Source organism: Neocloeon triangulifer, unplaced genomic scaffold (assembly GCF_031216515.1).
Source record: "Neocloeon triangulifer isolate White Clay Creek 2 clone unplaced genomic scaffold, ASM3121651v1 ptg000012l, whole genome shotgun sequence".
In the NCBI taxonomy this organism is placed as follows: Eukaryota; Metazoa; Arthropoda; class Insecta; order Ephemeroptera; family Baetidae; genus Neocloeon; species Neocloeon triangulifer.
This window is the reverse complement of record NW_026775554.1, coordinates 15933056-15951648: the sequence shown is the minus strand read 5'-3', so window position 1 is coordinate 15951648 and position 18593 is coordinate 15933056. Positions and strand designations below refer to the sequence as shown.

General features: G+C 35.5%; 1 protein-coding gene across 1 annotated transcript in view; it reads left to right on the top strand.

Annotated features, from left to right (window-relative positions):
* LOC132196540 (uncharacterized) overlaps positions 1-18593 on the top strand; it is a 60106-nt gene that overhangs the window by 16893 nt on the left and 24620 nt on the right. Inside the window, exon 2 of the mRNA XM_059619273.1 lies at positions 14002-14116. Within this exon, the coding sequence (XP_059475256.1) occupies positions 14002-14116 (115 nt within the window). The remainder of the gene's footprint in view (positions 1-14001; positions 14117-18593) is intronic.

The window sequence follows — 18593 nt, the reverse complement described above, 5'->3', positions numbered from 1 at the left end:
TGAACTAAATTGTCCACTGCTGGAACTTACTGCTCTCTAAAGCGTTCGCATCCTTTTTAATCCAGGCACGGAAATTAATTTCTCTTTGGGATTAGACGATGTACTAATAAAACGCGTATAAAGAAGGGACACACGTGTAATATACTTTTATGGTGCAACAAACTGTTGTTTGTAGCTTTGCACAGCGGAAGACTCTGTTCTCAATGTTCTTTGTCGCAGAGATGCAAAAGACAAACAGTTGCTTCGAAACATGTAGGCGATAAATTGCTCCCGCATATTATATTATGCATTGGTGCGGGGTGCGTGCAGCGCGGATTTCTGATGTTGACAGACAATCTGTTCATTCCGGTGCCGCGCGGCAGCAGCCACTTTGTTCACTCAATCAAACTGAATTAATTACAAGAGCGAAACGAGCGTCGCGCCTAATCATAATAATCATCTCTGGGCGCTGCCGACGCCTCGCGTCGACAATTTCTGCCGGGCCCCGTGGGGAACACCGCCGCTGGAACTGGAATCAACCAGAAACGGTTTTACAGCAAAAAATTGACAATATGAACACTAAAACTGTTTTCTAGAAATTTAAAATAAAATTTCATCTTGAAAGAGTTATAAAAGATTATAAAACAAGATTAAAAATACCAATAGAATTAACAAAATAATAGAAACAATTTACATTATCTTTTGATTTTATAAAACGATTCTTTACTTTTACTTTTAAATTATTAATTTTTTTTCTATTAAAATTGCTTGTTTTTTCACTTACAAATAATTGGGCGATGTCTTCTGCACTTTGGCTTGACCCTAAGAAAGCATTTAATATATAATACATTTTAATACATGAGATCAGCCAAGTTATATAATTTCTTAAAGGGTGCTAAAACTGTTTCATCTAAAATGTTGCCATATAAAGTTTATAAATTATCTAATATCATTAAAATAAAAAAAAGTTTATTAAACATAAAATTTTTACTTTGAAATCAGAAACAAAGTCCTTCCCTGACTGTGAAAAACATTAATTCCCTTCTGATGCGTGAAACATTTGGTCAAATGAGCGTGAGGAATTCTCTCATCAGCAGGTTGAAATCCGTTCACGCTCGAAATATATATCATACCTCATGACTCTTGAGCACAGAGTCGCTCGAGGAGCATTAATTTTTCTCGTTTAATTCTCTCGCGGACGCCCGCTTTGGACAGAATTTTTTGCCTCAAAGGAGCGCGACGAGTCTCGCGTCTAAAAAGTTTTAATGCACGCCTGACCATCGCTCGCCAGCTTTATGAGCATTTAACTGTTAATTTCTCTGTCCCAAACGTGTCTCATTTCAGAAAGTTTTTAAGCAGTAATAAACCTAGTTGTAGAGCAAACGTCCTAAATGCATATAATCATAAATATTTGGAATTTTTATTCACAGCAAAAAAAAGAGAGTGAAAAATGAGTCAATTTGGACGCAAATTAAAAAGCAAACCCGGAGCACAAAGGAAGGAAGGAACAAAAATAACTGCCTTTGCTTTTCGTAAACGCGAATTAAAAAGTTCGCTTCTTTGGGCCGCGAACGAGAGTAATAAACTGCTTCGGTAAAGGAGCATGTGTGCGTGCGGTGGTTCCTGCGCTGCTGTTCCGTCGGTTCTAATAATTTATTAAGCGCGGGCAAAATATTTCAGCTCTTTGTTTTTGGTGCGGCGTACGTGTGTGGACGAGGCTCTTTCGCTATTTGTGTTTACTCTTCAGCTGGGCTGGCCAGCCGCCGCGGCAAAAACGACGGCAGCAAGAAGTGCATAATTTCATTTGCGCCGAGCTGGAAATTTCCAACGAGAGGGCGCTAGCAATTTATTAGTTGCTTCTTTGCATAGTCCGCTCGCTCGTTGCCGCTGCGTTAAATTAGGCCCCTGAAGAATTCTGTGAAATTATTTGCTGAAGAGTTTACCGAAACGATGGCGCCGTGCACTCTCCAGAGTTTCATTTCAATGCAAATGCTTTTAATTTAAATAGAATAATATAATATAGAATAGCTTGGAAATCGTTGATTACAAAAGGCAAGAGAGACTGTTTTTATAATAGAAGACCTTTTGCTTGGATATTCTATTCTTCATCGAGAGTAAAACATCGTAAGCTAAAAATACAATATTCAGATTCCAAAAAAATAGGAAAGTGAATTATGAATTATAGGTATATTGGATAGCCATTTTACTTTTTGCTATATTGAGGGGTTAATTAATACTCTATAATCACGTACTTAAAGCTCAAAGGGGTCCACTACAAGTTAAGTACAATTTTTCGTACAATAATTTAATAAATGATGCACATGAAGAGTGAATTACATAATTTAATTACAATTTTCATTATGTAAAAAATAACACGGATACCAACGGACACGTTGTTACAAAAAATTCAATTAAAAAGTAAATGTACACAAATTATTGAATGTTTAAAAATTTAATTTATTAAAAAAGAATACTAGCAATAATTATATTTTATCTTAAAAATTCATATACAATAAAAATTATAAGTAATTTAATTTAATCTAAGAGTTATTTATTTTGTTTGATGTCATTTTGCGACCGATGATGCCGTTTCCGCCAGTAATCAAATGCAAAGGCCCAGCGACTGTGACCTGCGACCCGGTGACTTCAACAGGCCGCAAAATGACGAGACACGCCGGCGTGACATCACACGCGCGCGCGACGACCGGCGGGTTTTTGAGAGCAATAGTTAATTGGGGACGCGCTCGTGAATCCAATTTACAGCGCAAATTCAATCAAAGCGCACGCACCGCTGGGTATTTTCCGCGCACGGGCCGCAATTCCGCTGATGAGTTTTTGCACCCGGCTGCACGGAGGACTGACTCTCTCGATCTTAATTAGCAGCTCGGATACGAAGCAGGGGCACAATCATTTTACAACCCATTGCTAATTATGAAAAATTAAAAAAAAGAAAATACTCATGCGCATTGATTGCTGAAAATATGGATTTTCCCAGTAATTAATTGATTTGATTACATTTGCTTAATGTTATGATTTCCATTATTTCACGCCACAGTAAACAATCAAATATGCCAAATTGGATTTTGATTTTATCTCTCCGGCAATATAAAATAAATATTAGCCAAAATTTGTTCCCGAATAGGATTTATTAATTAAACCCACACACTTAAGTTGAGGAAGATTGATTATCTATATGGGTTGTATTGTCCGCATTGTAGCGGCTGCCAAATTAATTAATCAAACGCTTTTCAAGGATGTTAGACCTTTGTATTATATTCAATAAGGAAAAGTATCAGCCTTCGCGCTTCCACTCGAAGGAGCCGCGAGTGCCGCTGTGTGTATGTCTGTCGGCAAAAAGCAAGAGCTTTGTAAGTCATCCGCGAGAGAAAAGTTATAACTCTCTCGGATGAATTAAACGCATTCAATAAGCAGAGATATTAAACCCACTTTACGAAATGACAGAAGAGACGCGCAGACAAACAATAATTCACTCTGTTCGCATTTTCATTGCCGTTCGTGTCAAGTTTCGCAAACTTTCCGAGATGAAGAAAAAATAATACATTTTTTTTAGCTGCTGGATGATGAAACGGTGCTTTACCGGGAAGATAAATATTATTCCATTGAATATAATAAATTTTTAATAATTCTTCTCGCAAAGAGAAGAGACAAAAGTTCTTTATTGCGATTTTTTCATAGCAGCGTAAAACGACGACAAAGGAAATCACGACTTTCATTAAATGTGAATCTGGCAATTCGGGAATTTAATTTTTTATGAGAAGATCTACAAACCTTGAAATATTAATTTTCAGAATGTTTCAATTGTTTTCTTTAGTTCATATTTGTTTATTATTTTTCAGCAATTTTGATAAAAAAAAGAAAAGTTGAAAGTTAGAAACTCTCTGTTTGTTATTTTGCAATATTAATCGAGCATCAAACAAATAATGGTTTTTGTCGCAAGTTAAATTCAACAGAATAATAAATTTAATATTTCCTCGACGACAACAATAATCCTTTTGCTACAAACTCTACAATGCGTTGAGTTGCATCAGAAAACTATTAGTCCTGCTTATACAAATCGAAAATGTTGCATTCCTGGTAAACGTCCTGCTGGGATGAAACTTAACAAGCCTCAAATCTTTCTTCGGTGCACACCCAGCGAAAGGTCAAAGTTGCAGGCGTCGAGAAAAGTGCATATTATGAACAGCTGCGAGATGCACTTTTCCCTCTTTAACATACTGCGCGCCCAAGGCCAAAAGCAACTCTGCACAATATGGACAAACCGCGTCATTATCGTTATGGTAAATTATAGGAATTCTGCTTCGGTCCTAGAATTTGGGGTCAGCTTAATTAGATTCCTCTCCGCCTGTTTTGACACCTTTCTCTCTATCTTCAACGAGGAATTCCGTCTGGCTTGTTTGCACGAGAAAATTGCCGGGGAAAATTCAATCAGCAGCTTTTGGCTGTAAACGTTTGTTTATTATTGATGGTCTGGCTGGTGTTGTGAGCTTGTCGTCCGAGTTATAAAAATTTATTGCCCTTGGGGCCGAGATTTACGGCCGGTGCAGCGAAGTGCAGTTACTGCATGAAAATTATGTGCACACTTTTGGAAGGCTGATTTCTATTTTCGATAGATAGACCGCAGCATACAATTATTAGGATTGAAAGATATTTTATTTTATTGCGGAAGAATAATTTAAGAAAAAAAAAATAGAAAAGTAATGATGTCTAATTCTTCATTTTTATATCAGATTGGTAAAAGGTTCATTATGTATATCAACTGACCAAGGTCTAAACGCGATAAAAGATATCATTTGAGATTTTATTTACTACATAAAAGATAGCTGGGGATAAATTAATAGTATTTCATTTTTTTTTTAATCTAGACCATATGAAGAACTTGGTGATTTTTTGAAAAAAATATATGTAAACATATTAAAATGTAAAAAATCAAAATAATTATTTTAAATATTTTCTATAAAATAAAAGTAGAAAAATAGCTATTCTTATGTTACGTTATTTATTAAAAAGTTTATGCATAGCAATAAATAAAAGACATGTTAAAATTTTTAAAATGACAAAATCAATATACTCCTCTTTTTATAATAAGACTATACTTAATCAACAAAAGATTAATGACTGTTGAAATTAGTTGGAACTGCATCTGCGCAATTCAAAGTTACTTGTGACAAATTAAAAAAAAAAAGAGGAATTTGAGCATTCTTTCCTTTCATTGCGCCGCGTTGACAGAATTTTCCGGACTGCTCTGCTCTAATTGGGTTTCGCATTTATCACGTGGAGAGGGTGCTTCAGACTGCTATGTATGAAAAAGAGTGCGCGCACTTTGATGGCTCTCGCCGCTCAGAGCTCTTTGCTGCAACGCACGCTATTTTCGCAATGCGAACAGAGTAAAAATTTTGGTCCTATTTGATAAAACAAAAGGGCGCGTTTCGTGAAGCACAAAATTCTAGCTGTCCATCGAGTTTTTACTCGCCGCCTAATAAAAAGGACCGAATCTGCTGCGATTGCCGAGAGAGATAAAATTTGCGGCGGCCGAAAGAGGATTCTTTTGTGGGCATTCGAAATTATCACCCGGCAGCTCCCTTTTCCGCTCAATGAATTTTTATCTCGCGCCGTGCAGCCTTTGGTCTCGGCCCGGCCAACCCGCGCGTTTCATTCAAACGGGCCCGTATTACTTATGCAAATTAATTCCGGCCTAATAGCCACTTGTCCAGCGCTGGCGTTTTGTAAATATTTGGATGTTGTGACATTACTACAAACAGTTGTGAATAATAAACGGACGAGCCGCCAGAGATTCGGTCCCTCGCGATATGCGGAAAAGCAATTTCATTTTTCCGCCCGGTTAAAAATTCAGCATTTTAATTCCGAACCACGGTCCACTACTGCAGTATACACAAAAAAAAAAGTGAAAAAGTGGCGACTAAGCCGAAATGTACGGAAAAACCAAACATATAAAAAGCGACTGATGTATTTGAGCAGAAAGTAGAAAAAGCAGTTTTATGATTATGTATGAGCTGCGGAGAGCCGTGTGTCTGCGCCGAAATTTTCTTAATAATATTTCATGCCCGGCGAGCCGTAAAAAAGTCATGTTGATGTTGGTTAAGAAAAATCGCGCTCTAACAGCGAACCTGCCCGAAATGACAGCTTCCAAGTGCGTACTACATATAAATAATTAATGGTCATCGCAGCCGCCGCGCGTTTCCAGAGCTAGAGACCAGTCCGCGGCGGCAAAACGGAGAGTGGCTAATAGGAAGCTATTTATTTGGCTGCTGAATTACATTTGTACAAGGATTTCGCAGCAGCCACAGGTTCTCGTGGATTTGCAATTGGCTCTACAAGGCACTTGTATAGTTTTGCTGGTGGATGGCTTTTTGGGTGTGGTGCATGTGTGTACAGCAAAAAGTCATTGTACGCCGATGGCAAAACATTTATGTTTCATAGTACTTAAACCCTTTAAATCTGATAAAGGTACCGGCGGTCATAAGTTTCAAACTCTGCAAATTTTTTGCGTTTTATGAGAATGGGTTTACGATTAGCCTTGGAATTGACAAATAAAACGAGCGTTTGATCATTACTTAACTTTGGAACTCTCCCTCTAAAATTTAAAATTTAGGAGGGATCAAAATAATATTTTTGTTTTTTTAATCTGAAAAATTTCAATCCAGGATGTGGTCATGATGATTACTTGAAAAAAATTAAGACCTATTATAGTTGATTGGTTAGAAATTTTTTACAAATTTAAGCAATATGTTTTTTAAATTTAAAAATAGTTAATGTTGTACTAATATAGCGTTTAAGTATTTATAAATAAAATAGTTTTGAACAGTATTTTTTTTTTTAATATTTTAATATAATAAAAATGTCATGCAATAATAATTTTTTTTTATACAAATGCAAAATACACCAATAATTTAATAATTCTCTGTTATTGAAAATGATTAAAATGTATAAAAAATAAAAACAATATTAATTCCTTTATACTTAATGGTCCATCAATAATTTCTTGAATTGAGTTATCTCTGCTAATGCATAATATGACATTATTTTGCGCATTTGTACTTAATTTATTGAAACTCTGAATCATATAGAAAATTTAAATTAAAAATACGAGAAAAATTGGAAGTAAATAATTAAATAAATTGGTTCTCTTTGCGTGATTAAACGTACTGAAAAAGCATTTAAATTACATAATAAATATTCTAATTTCCTCCTAATTTCAACTCCGCGTTTTGATTGATAAATAAATGATAAGCAGCTGATTGCAAATAAAAGTAAAACCTCTCAGTATAATAATTCTGTTATAAATTTTATATTTATAATCTGAAAAATATATTTTAAACTTTCCAATGCTCTCATGAAATTTCCTTTGCTTTCGCTAAATTTATAATTTGCGTTATTGTGGCAGACTTATAACGAAAGGGGCGGAAATGCATTGCACACGTGTATTATTATTTATTTGCCGAGCTTACCAATTCATGCCGTCCACATAAATTTGCTGGAATTTCCAATTCAAATGCGGCGCCGAGCAAATTCGCCTTTTTATTCAAATAACGCACAACTCCAAAATTGACGCCGCCATTATCGCGCGCTCTTGTGTCGATCGCGCGACATTAAAATTCCTGTCCGCCTTTTGTGTCCCTTTATTTATTCGGCGGCGAATCATGCACATAAAATAAAACTGCCTGCACTGTCCGTTGCCGTCGCTCTTTATCACGAAACGTGGCCCAACACATGAGAGATGAATAAAACTGGTGCTGCCGCTAAACCCCTCTCAAGGTGACGACGAGACGTTTCCAGAACGATACCATCGCTAAAATTGTGAAATTGCGAGTATAGGGCGTTATTTGTTTGTTGGTTCAGAGCGGCAATAATTTTATTTTAATTGCACCTCTTGTAATTTTCACTCTAATCAATAATCTAACTGGTTATTGCTCAATGAATTTAATTGTAAACGGTATGTACATGAATGAAACCATTCCAAATTTATTACTGAATAATTCTGAAATAACTTTTTTTAAACAAATTATTTAATCGCATTTCTAAATTTTTCAGTTTCATAATTACATATTACTGATAAGTTCCAGTAATTTAGTTCTTTTTAAACAAATTTTATTGACTTATAAGTTTTTCTTTCCTGTTAAATAAAAAAAAAAAACACCTGCATTTAATGATGATGGACCATCCAGACCAGGGTTAAGTCAACTATCCTTCAGCTTGCACAAGGAAATGGATTTAAAAACTTGTCACCAATAAAAATTCTAACGAAATAATCTTCCAATGATTGGCTCCTTAAGTCATTCAAACCGGTTATTCACTATTAGTAAAGGGTACCCAGGCGCCAATTTTGCAAGTCAAAATGAGTCGTAAAACCGCAATTTGGTGAAAACTGCAAATGGATGGAAATAATAAAAAGGATGCCATAAATAGCGGCGAACGCCGATTCAGATGCAAATTTTCTTTTGAGCGGTGACGTTAATTTGGCGAGGATTGGTTCGGTAATTGCGTTTTCGCTTCCTGCGTGCGGCCGCGAAAGGGTGGGTGTGCCCCCGAAAGCTGGGCACCCTTATCAAAGTAGTGCCGCTTGGTAATTATACGCCCGGACGACCGGCAGTATACGCGAGCACCAAACCATAAAGCCGACGACGATTTATGCCCAGGTTTATGGATCCTAGACGGCCCTTTCATTAAAAGAGGTGCAGTTCAATTGTTCCGCTGCACTTTTAACCCAAAGGGTCAGCAACTCTAATTAACCGTGGGAGTAATTAAAAAAAACTAACTTTAAAAGGTTTGCAATACACAATAACAGTTCCTTTTAATAAATTCAATAATTCAATCTTTCATAACCTTTAAATTTTTAACATAATTATTCAAGTAAATTTTATATTATTTGTTTTAATTTAGTATTTTTATAATTATAGTATTTATTTTAGTTTTATACTATTATACTTTAATAAACAATTGAAAAATATATTTTTTTTAAAATTATTTTCTATATTAAACTGGTTCCCTAATGGAATCTTTCAAAAGAACATTTATATAGTATAAAATGTTTGATCTTCCTTTGGATATGTGAATGGTGGAAAAAATATTGGAATTAAATGTTAAATATGTATAATTATGAAAATTAAGGGCGACTCAATCAAATCACAGAAAAAATGATAAACATTATTAATTGATACAATCTTAGCGTTTATCATGTAAATTGTTATTATGTACAATTATTGTTGTTTATTTTTCCAACTAAAGTTCAACTTTTTGTGTGTTCCAGATCTGTAGTCTAAATTCCACAACCCCTTGTTTTTCCGTGTGCGCGCATTACTTTCTGTTTAGTACCGCAGCGCCGAGCCAAGATTTTATTACTTTACATAACACGCCGGGCGGCGCGTGAAGTTATTTATTGCAATTGTTCTCCGGCAGATTTGGGCTCTAAAAATTTTTCCATCCGCGGTGGTAATTGCGGATTAAATTGAATTTTCCACGCTCGCACCAACCGGCACAGCAAAGTTATTGCCTCTTTGTCGACGCCGCGCAAAATGTTAACAAGAAAAATTGCATCCCCATCTCGATGATAAATTTTGCCAATTTCGGCTGCTCCGAACCATTGAGGCCGATTCGTTCCCATTAGCCACTGTCCATGGAATAATTAAAAATTTACTAGCGAGAGGAAAATTTATGAACTTGAAAGCTTATATTTTCGTTTATTAAAAAATAATGGTCCTGAAAGTGTATTTAATTTATTAGCTGTTGGTTAATTTCAAAGTTATATAAATTAATAAAATAACACTTATTGCAAGAAATTACCAATCGTTATGATAAGTAAGGTCATGTGTAAGTTAAATAATTTACAACAGTTAATTTTTACTTTTAATATTTTGCATTCTTTAAGTTAAAATTTTAATTCATTAAATGGGTTAATGCTATAATTATTCCTTTATTTAGTTAGATAAAAATTTATATTTTACTTCATCTTTTGAGGAAACTTTACAAAATAAGCAATAAAATTTTTTGCCGTAAAGTATAGTAAATATCAATTTAGAATATTGGTTATAGAAATTCAAATTGAATAAAAATGTCCATATTTTGAATGACCCTAATTATTTATCAAACGCCGAACGATACTGCGCAGCGGCAAATCGTAACGTTCGCGGGATTTTGCAGTGGTGGGAAATTCAATTATTGCCTCTCGCAAATAGCATAAAGCAGTGCGAATTGTATCGGGGCGGGAACGTGTGACAGATGGCCGAGAGGTCAGCGGCAGAACAAATCGATGCGATGCGGCTTAATTACTGATTCTCAGCACAAAAGTGATTATCCGTGGAGCGTGCGGAGGCAAATAATTCGTCCCTTGCATACGTTTCGCGGTCCGAGAGAGAGCAAACAAAATTTCACATTAATTTGGCGGGGCGCGATTTCGACGCTGCTGGTCCTTTAGTGGGACATAATTTATTCAATGTGTGCACACGAGGGGTAAACACACTCACAAATACAAACAGCCCGCACCGAGGAATAAATAATGCAATTACCACGCATCCCAAATATACATACACACGCGCGTGCACGCAAGCTGGTGGCCCACCGAGGGCTCTTAAAAACGTCAGCCGCCCGAAATGGGATGAAATTATGGCAGATTGAACCTGAAATGTGTGGGTCAAAACAGAACTCGGCTGCGTGCAAATGTGGAAAATAACAAAAGCTCACTAATGGATAATGGATGGTCAAATGCATAATTTGCAACAAACAAAAGCAGAGCTAATCGATTTTGTTCAAAAGCTTCATCACCACGGTAATCAAGTTAAATAAAGCAATTATATTTTATTACAAAATAATTTATTTGATGAAATTTCAATAGAATTGTATTTTTAGTTTGATTAAAGACCGACACTGAAGCAAAATTAAAACATAATTATTTACTGCAAATTATTAGTCTCTAATATTCCTTAAAAAATTACCACAAAAGGTAGCAAGATTTAGTATTTTTATTTCTCAAAAAAACTAATTATCAATGTGGATCTTTGTATTTTTTTCACAAGACCAGGATTTTTTATTGTAAATTTTACTTGAACAATTTTTGTAATGAAGAGAAAAAAAGTGAATTATTTTCTTTCTATCCGGATTTCTGAGTCATGTAAAAGACACTTTTGTGTCTTGAATAGCCCTCATTGGTACAGCAAGGTCATTACTTGGTGTCCTGATATATGGGCCGGCCGAAATGAGACAACCGTGCGTTCCGGCTGTGGGACAATATTTATTTATTCGCCTCATTACCGGTCCGAATAAACGCATACACACTTCATGGAGTGACAAGTGCGCGAGGCACTATTTGAATATGCGCTTGATTACTCTATGGAGAATTATTGCCGCCTCTGGCCCTTTAATAATTTTCGACCCTCATGCAGAGACGAGGATAATAAGCGCATATCGCACAAAAGAAGAGCCTTTCCTTCCTTAATTACGGAGCCTTAATTTATTAAGAGTAATTAATGACCGGCTGCGAGAGAGAAAAAAGTCGGGAAGCGGCAGACAAGAATTTTATTCTGCTTGTGTCGCTGGAAAATTTCGCTCGGAGTTGAAATTTTATGCCCAGTTGGTCTAGATTTTTTATGAATACAAAACTCGAATCTCTGCGTGAGCTTCAATCTCTCTGCTCGTTCACTTGAAGTCGATTTATTTCGATTACATACAGGAAATCCTTAGCAAGTCAAAACAGTTTTCTGCTCCCCTTTTTGACACTTTGATTTGTGAATCTCGAGCTCTTTCGTGTCTTGCTTGCCCTGGCAGATCATTTATCACTCTGATTGAAGCATTTCTGGCTTATTTACATCGACGGCCGAGTCTGTCTGTGATAAAAAAGATGAGTCATACTTCAAATTTGTAGCACAATACAAAATAAATTGTTAATAAGAATAACAAAAACATAATGTTTTATTGCTATTGTATCGAAAAAATATTTCTCTCAAGTTAACTAGTTCCATTTTTTTGCTCATTATTAGCAGTTTTTTTAACACTGTTTGTGAGTTTTTGATAGCCAAGGTTCAATACAAATTTAGAAAAAAAAAGGAAAATGACTTTGCTTTAGGAATTTAAACAAAAATAATTGCTTCTGTCAATTAATTAATTTTAATATATATATTTTTTTAATGTCATAATAATTTCAAATTTAAATTAAGCTTTGTTTTACAAGTTTATATTCACCATACAAAAATGTATTATAATGTTAAACCCCACAATGAAATTTCAGAACGTGAAGAATGTGAATAAGCCGGCAGGGCAAAATTAATTTCCAAGTTGCGAGAGGCGTGCGAAATTGCACCGTAGAAATTATTTTGCTTGTTTGTACGCAATGTGTGTGGTTTGGCAGAGTCGCTCCGACCGCGCGCACCACCGAGAAGGGAATATAATAAATTAATGCGGCCTTTGATTAATATTAAATACAATGCACGTTCGCGTCTCCGTATGATTACACGGGTCGTCGCAATTTGCCGCTATTAAGAATAAGCGAAATGAGCGAATAGGAAAAAAGGGTTGGTCCCCTTCCGAGCTCGAGGTTATTAAATTTAATTGTTGTTGCTTTTGGGCTGATGGGAATCGTGAGACGTCTCAGCGACCTTAACCCACAGCTACCTCCGGAGTCAAATAATAATGTAACATGAAAAGCAGCTGCCTTGATGGCAATTAATTGGGTCCGCGCGCTGGGCAGAGGAAAATACGCCCACGCCGGTGACAGTTGCAAATTTTCAGCAGACTCGAGAGCATAATATTTCACGATTATATTATGAGAGTCTACGAAATGAACACACTGGGGGCACTAACATGCAAACATACGCATATATAGTGGCGCGTAATATGATTCATGGCTCTAATTAGATGCGATAAATTACGAGGCTCGTTTGTCCTTTCTGCTCGTGGAATAATCGCAAAAATAAATTTATGACACATTTAGAAAAAAAGTGCGCGACAAGTTGTCAAATAAAAATTTATAGGACATACTGTCTCGTAAAAATATATCAAAAGTAAAATTTACAGACGAAAGTTGTATTCAGATAGTGTGCATGTTATGAACGGTTTATTAAGTATTTTAAATTAATTTAACTGTGATCTGATATCTGATATTTCTTCTCATCTTTATAATCATTAAATACAATTCTATTCAAGAAAAGTTGGACGTATTAATTAATTTGTGTAATTATTAATTTGTAGTTCAGTACATACATCATGAATATAATTTTTTAAATAAACGTTGGAAACAGAAGAATAGTTTTATATTCGTGACTTTTAAAAATTAATCAAAAGAAACTTAATAAATCGAAAATAGTTAAAGTTTAAAATTTAAAGTTCATGTGAAATAAAATAAAAATTTGATAAAATCGGTATTTTAGAAAAAATAATGATGATATTTATTAAATTAAATTTTAAAAATTATTTTACCTATAATAATCTATTACAATTTTAGTTTTCCTTAATTCTTAATTACTCTACATTGTGAACACCAAACATAAAAATTTGGCTTTTCATTTCATTTTCAATTATTAAAAGTCACTTTTAGTGCTTGTTTTAAGCAAAGTATATTTTTATTAAAAATTGTCTTCTCTTTCAACAATTAAGAATGTTTTAAAAGTCAAACCTCTGACAAAAAATTCTGTTAGAATTTGCCCAAGTCATGTCAAACGAGACAAATCCCTACACATAATAATATATATGCATATAATTAACTACGGAGAGAAATTTGCTTAATCTACGAAAGCGAGCTGGACGAGGCTCCTTGACAGACGAACACGGCTTTTGAATCAAGAGCTCCTCGACGGAGTAGTATAATTTACGAATTTCATTCCTAGCGACGATATTCCTCCACATTATGACACTAAAGCCGTCTGTCAGGCGGGCAGTCTGAGCACCAGGGGCGCGCCTCGCATATTATGATTGTTAAATTGTGGGTTCGCCTAGTTTTCGTCGCCGCTGATTCCCAGCAGCCAGACTAATAAATTCGTCTTCCGATTTGTTTTGCAGGACAACCAGCAGATGGACCAGAACCCTTCTCAGAACCTCACCGCCGTCAAGTGGAACACCCTGGGAACTGCCGATGCTGTCGCCAGGACCATGAGGAATACGGAAGAAGCCAAGCGTGAGTGTGCATTAATTAATCACAAACCTCCAATTGAAAAAACGACTTGTTTTTTTATTCATTTCTGCAGAAATTTGCATATGTGTTATTATTTGCATTCTTTTCCGAGTGCAATGTTTTAATTATGCGCATTTTAATTAACTATACATTCATTTTGAATTGAAAAGGGGACGAAAAATAAAGCAATATATTGATTTTTCTTGCATATTTTTACATAATTAAATTTATAAGGAGTGACTGAAACCAAAACTAATATTTATATGTTTTTAATTAAAAACCTTAGGAAATCCAATTAAAAATAGTTATTTAATTTTTGCGTGGAATAATTTAAATGATAAACTTTTCTTCCTGAGGCAATTCACAAACAAATGACGTGGAGGAAAATTTTAAAATGATCAAAGATATTCTATGAACTGGAGTCTGCCTTTTCCTCAAGCTAAATTAACGATGAATTCGCTGAGAGCTTCAATAAGGACAGATCCGCAGAACTGCGGTCGAGAGGTCTGATAAATCACCATTCAGCGAGTTGACCTATAAGAATTGTTGGTCGGATCACTTGTCGCGTCAAAAGAAGCCGCACTGCGCGTCTCCATTCGTCGATCCATTCCGGCCCACAGCGCATTTCATTAAACCGATTATGCCTAATTATTTCCTTTGATCTCGTTCGCAGCTTGTCTAATTAAGCCGCCGAGAGCGGCGCCGGATCCAGAGCAAACCGAGCCAATGGCATTTTTTTCCAAAAGACCCAGCAGCGTCTCGCCGATTTTTTATTTTTATGCTCGTGCAATTTTCTTCCTGCACGCGGGAGAGCCTCTACTTTTTGTCGCATGGTAATTTCTTTCATATCTCGCGCAACATACTTTGAAAGCTGCAAAAAGCAAGATCAACTTTGCAAAATCAGATCCAAGAGTATTTTTTTTCGGATGTCTCGAATTTTTTTCTTTTTAATTTTACGGTCGTCTGGCGGGCAAGTGCCTATTCTTTTGCATTATTCTTCTGGGTCACTTGCTTCAAAAATCGAGCACGCATGTATATTAACTTTATGGTCTGGCGAATCGCTGCTCGTTACTCGGGCAAACGAGCAGAAAGTCTCTTGTTCTGGACCACCTCGACGAGTTCGTTGCGTCGAAAGAGCTGCTCCCTCGTCACCTCAAGTGGCCAGTGCGGACTCACTTGTTCCTGATTTTCATTGGAAGCAAGTCTCTCGGCAGTGGTCGCCGTTCGACCCTCGAGACCCTCATTTTCCGGCACTTTTCGCAACTTGCTGGTCCCAACAGAGAATCCTTTATTACAACACAAAAAATATATAGAGTGGTAAGGAGGAAATGCAGTGAAAAATAAATGGAGTTTATTGTTGATTTTATAGATTTATTAGACCAATTAAATGAAGAAAGGGTAAAAAATATTAATCAATTTTATGTTAGAAAATAAATCAAATTTGTTTTAGTGAAGAAAATCGGCTTTGTCTTCGTTGAGATTTTTTTTATTAAAAACGAAACGACCCTTCCAGTTTTGGTCACTCTTTCACGACGAAAAAATTCATGAAACAATTTAAATAAAACCAATTAATAAAATATAAATTTCATATTTTTCAGTGAAGACAATTATTATTTTCTTTAAATAAAAAAAAAAAATTTTATTTTAATATTATACAAAGAAAAAAAGCAAGTTGTATTTTTTGGTGATTTAAATAAATATATTTTAATTTAATTTACATTTGTCTCCAACAATTAGAAATATTGAAAAGAAAAATTAATGAATGATTGAAAATTATAAATAGCGATCTCAACCTTTTTGATCATTTCAAGATCTTCATGAGGTATGCGTTTTTGAAAGCCTTGGAGCTTGTTAGCTGCAGCGAGCACGAAATAATTTTTATCAATCTGGGCGGCCAAACGGCTTGTATCGTTCGCTTCATTGTTATTGGTGTGTGCGGCGCCTCATTGAGTATTACATAATGCAGAGACGTGTGTATTTGTACGTGTGAGGCTGGAGCTCTGGATTTATTTATGACAGGTCTGACGAGAACAATGGGATTCGGCCACGTGGCATTCACGCCTACTTTTATCCCTGTGCTGACAGAAAGATGATATTTGTCACTTTCTGCCTTTGTCCGCCGAATATGGCTTGTGTACACAGACAAATTTCGACTCTTTCGTAACGAACGCTTGAATGAATTCTGCCAGCTTTTATTTTCATTCCTCTCTCGCCTGTTTTCCGTTCACCTTGGGCAAATTACAGAGAAAAGAAAGAAAGGAAAACATTTCTAGTCGCTTGTCGAGCATGAAATTTAATCAAGCATGCTGTTAATTACAGTCTTTTTTGTAAACCAACGTACACACACACAAAGTGAGAGGCGAACGAGAATGATGAGTCTTGGATTTTTCCGCGGCACAAAACTTCAAAAGATAATTAATGAGGAGACGCGCGCGCGGTGCATCTCATTAAAGCGAGCTGCATGCCCTCTTCTTCTCTTATGTAATTACTGTCAATCTACTCTCTTTTCATTTCACAACTATCTGAAACTACTTTCGAAAAGTTTCCACTTTGCTTCCTAGACTTGATTAATTTGTTAATTGCTGAAGTCAATTGAGAAGTTTCCTTTTGCTTATTCCAGCTTATTCAATTTCACAAATTTATATTGTAAGATTTTAATTTTTTTGCATTACTTTCGTCTGCGCGCGATTAAAATCGAACACCTTGAAATTGGCAAAAAGAGTTTGCAAGTCACGATTGACGGCTAGACAGGCGTTAGTAGAGATGAAACGAGGCTTTGCAAATTAGCGACTGGCTCATTAGCGGCAAGACAAACTGCACCGAAATAATGGCGAGCGCCGCCCCCCAAGATTCTGTCAAGGCCAAGCGAAGGGGTTATTAGCAACAAGTTTTATAGAACGTGTGTGGCACAATTTAATTTCTATACCCCAGCCTACCATCTGGACAAAATAGAGCTAGGAAGTCGGATCACTATCTGCAGAACATTGTTATACGCTGGCTCATCAAATTTGATAGTTTATCTTTGTATAGGCCATTGCTGACATTCAATTTAATTCCTTATTCAAATTCAAACAGCCATTGATATATATCTAAAATGGATTCTCCTCAATTAAAATATTAATAAATATTTTGTAATTATTAATCAATCAATATAAACTAATATATCAAGTTCCTTTTTCTTCTGATGATGACGAGATTAATAACTCCAGTTTAAAAATTGAAATTGAATGTAAATTGTTGAATTTGAAATTATTTCATTATCTACGAGATCACAATTAAATTTTATCACATTGAGAATGTGCTAAAAAAATTGCAGTAATAAGAGACTCTACTTTGTTGTTTGTTGTTTGTTAAGCACAAGGTGTGTCTCGTTCTTTCTTCATTGCAGAAAAAAATAAACGCGAATGTAAAGCACTCGCGCGTCGCAAGAGCGAAAAGGAAAGAAGCTTCTTTATCAGAGATCGCCGCGCTGGTCTCTCTTTTCTCTTGGCGCTCCAGCCAAAACAAACCTCGTAAATTTCACGCCCAATCAAAATCTTAAATCGTGAAATTTATTGTGCTCATCGGGGATTGCGCGTCCTTTTTACGAGGGCATATATATGCACGAGAGCGCGCGGCGTGAGAGTGATTTAGTGCGCCCGAGATCTGTTTAATCTGAATCTAAGTGCGCGTGTAGAACAAATTTTAGAGATGTTCCGCCTTGTTCTCCGCTTTACGTTAGACTCGGACGCTAAGGGAATCGTCCTTATTATTTTTTTTCGCAAATTTCTTTTATGTTATTCATATATTTATTTAATTTTTTACCGTTTTCATGGTTTTAGGAATTATTGTTATTGTTTACTATATTGTCAATAATTATTAACGTAAATTTTATACGAGACCATAGAAAGCAGCATAGTACAGGTAATGCTATGTTCAATCTATTCAATAGGAAAAACAGACACATACTTTAAAAACATAAAAAAATAAATTTTTTTATATTAAAAATGCACTTATATAAAAAAAAAATTGTATAAAATATTAATTATTTAGATAAAAAATTATAGATTTTTTGTAAGTATAAATAAAAATAATGAAAAAATTTTTATAACTAATAATACAAACAAATTGCTATCTTTTAATTTAGTTTTAAATGTTATCATAATATAAAACAGCAATTTATATATATGAAGCTTATATCAAGTAAAATAATTTCATCCATGTCATTTTGTCAGATTGAAGATCAGTTACAAAAGCACTACTTTTCGTTTCTCATCTCTACGTGTCCAATAACGATCTGTCAGAAGTAACGATCTGTCGAGGCGCATATTGACACGCCGCATTTTTCTCATTAAAGCTCGCATCAGCTTTCGCCTCAAGGCCCGAAATTAGTAATCAAAATGTAGATTTCGGCCGAGAATGACTAATGGTTTTGGATGCACCGCTAGCGAGAGGAGGAGAGAAAGATAAGCCTGGCACAAAACAACTTCAAAAAGCCGCA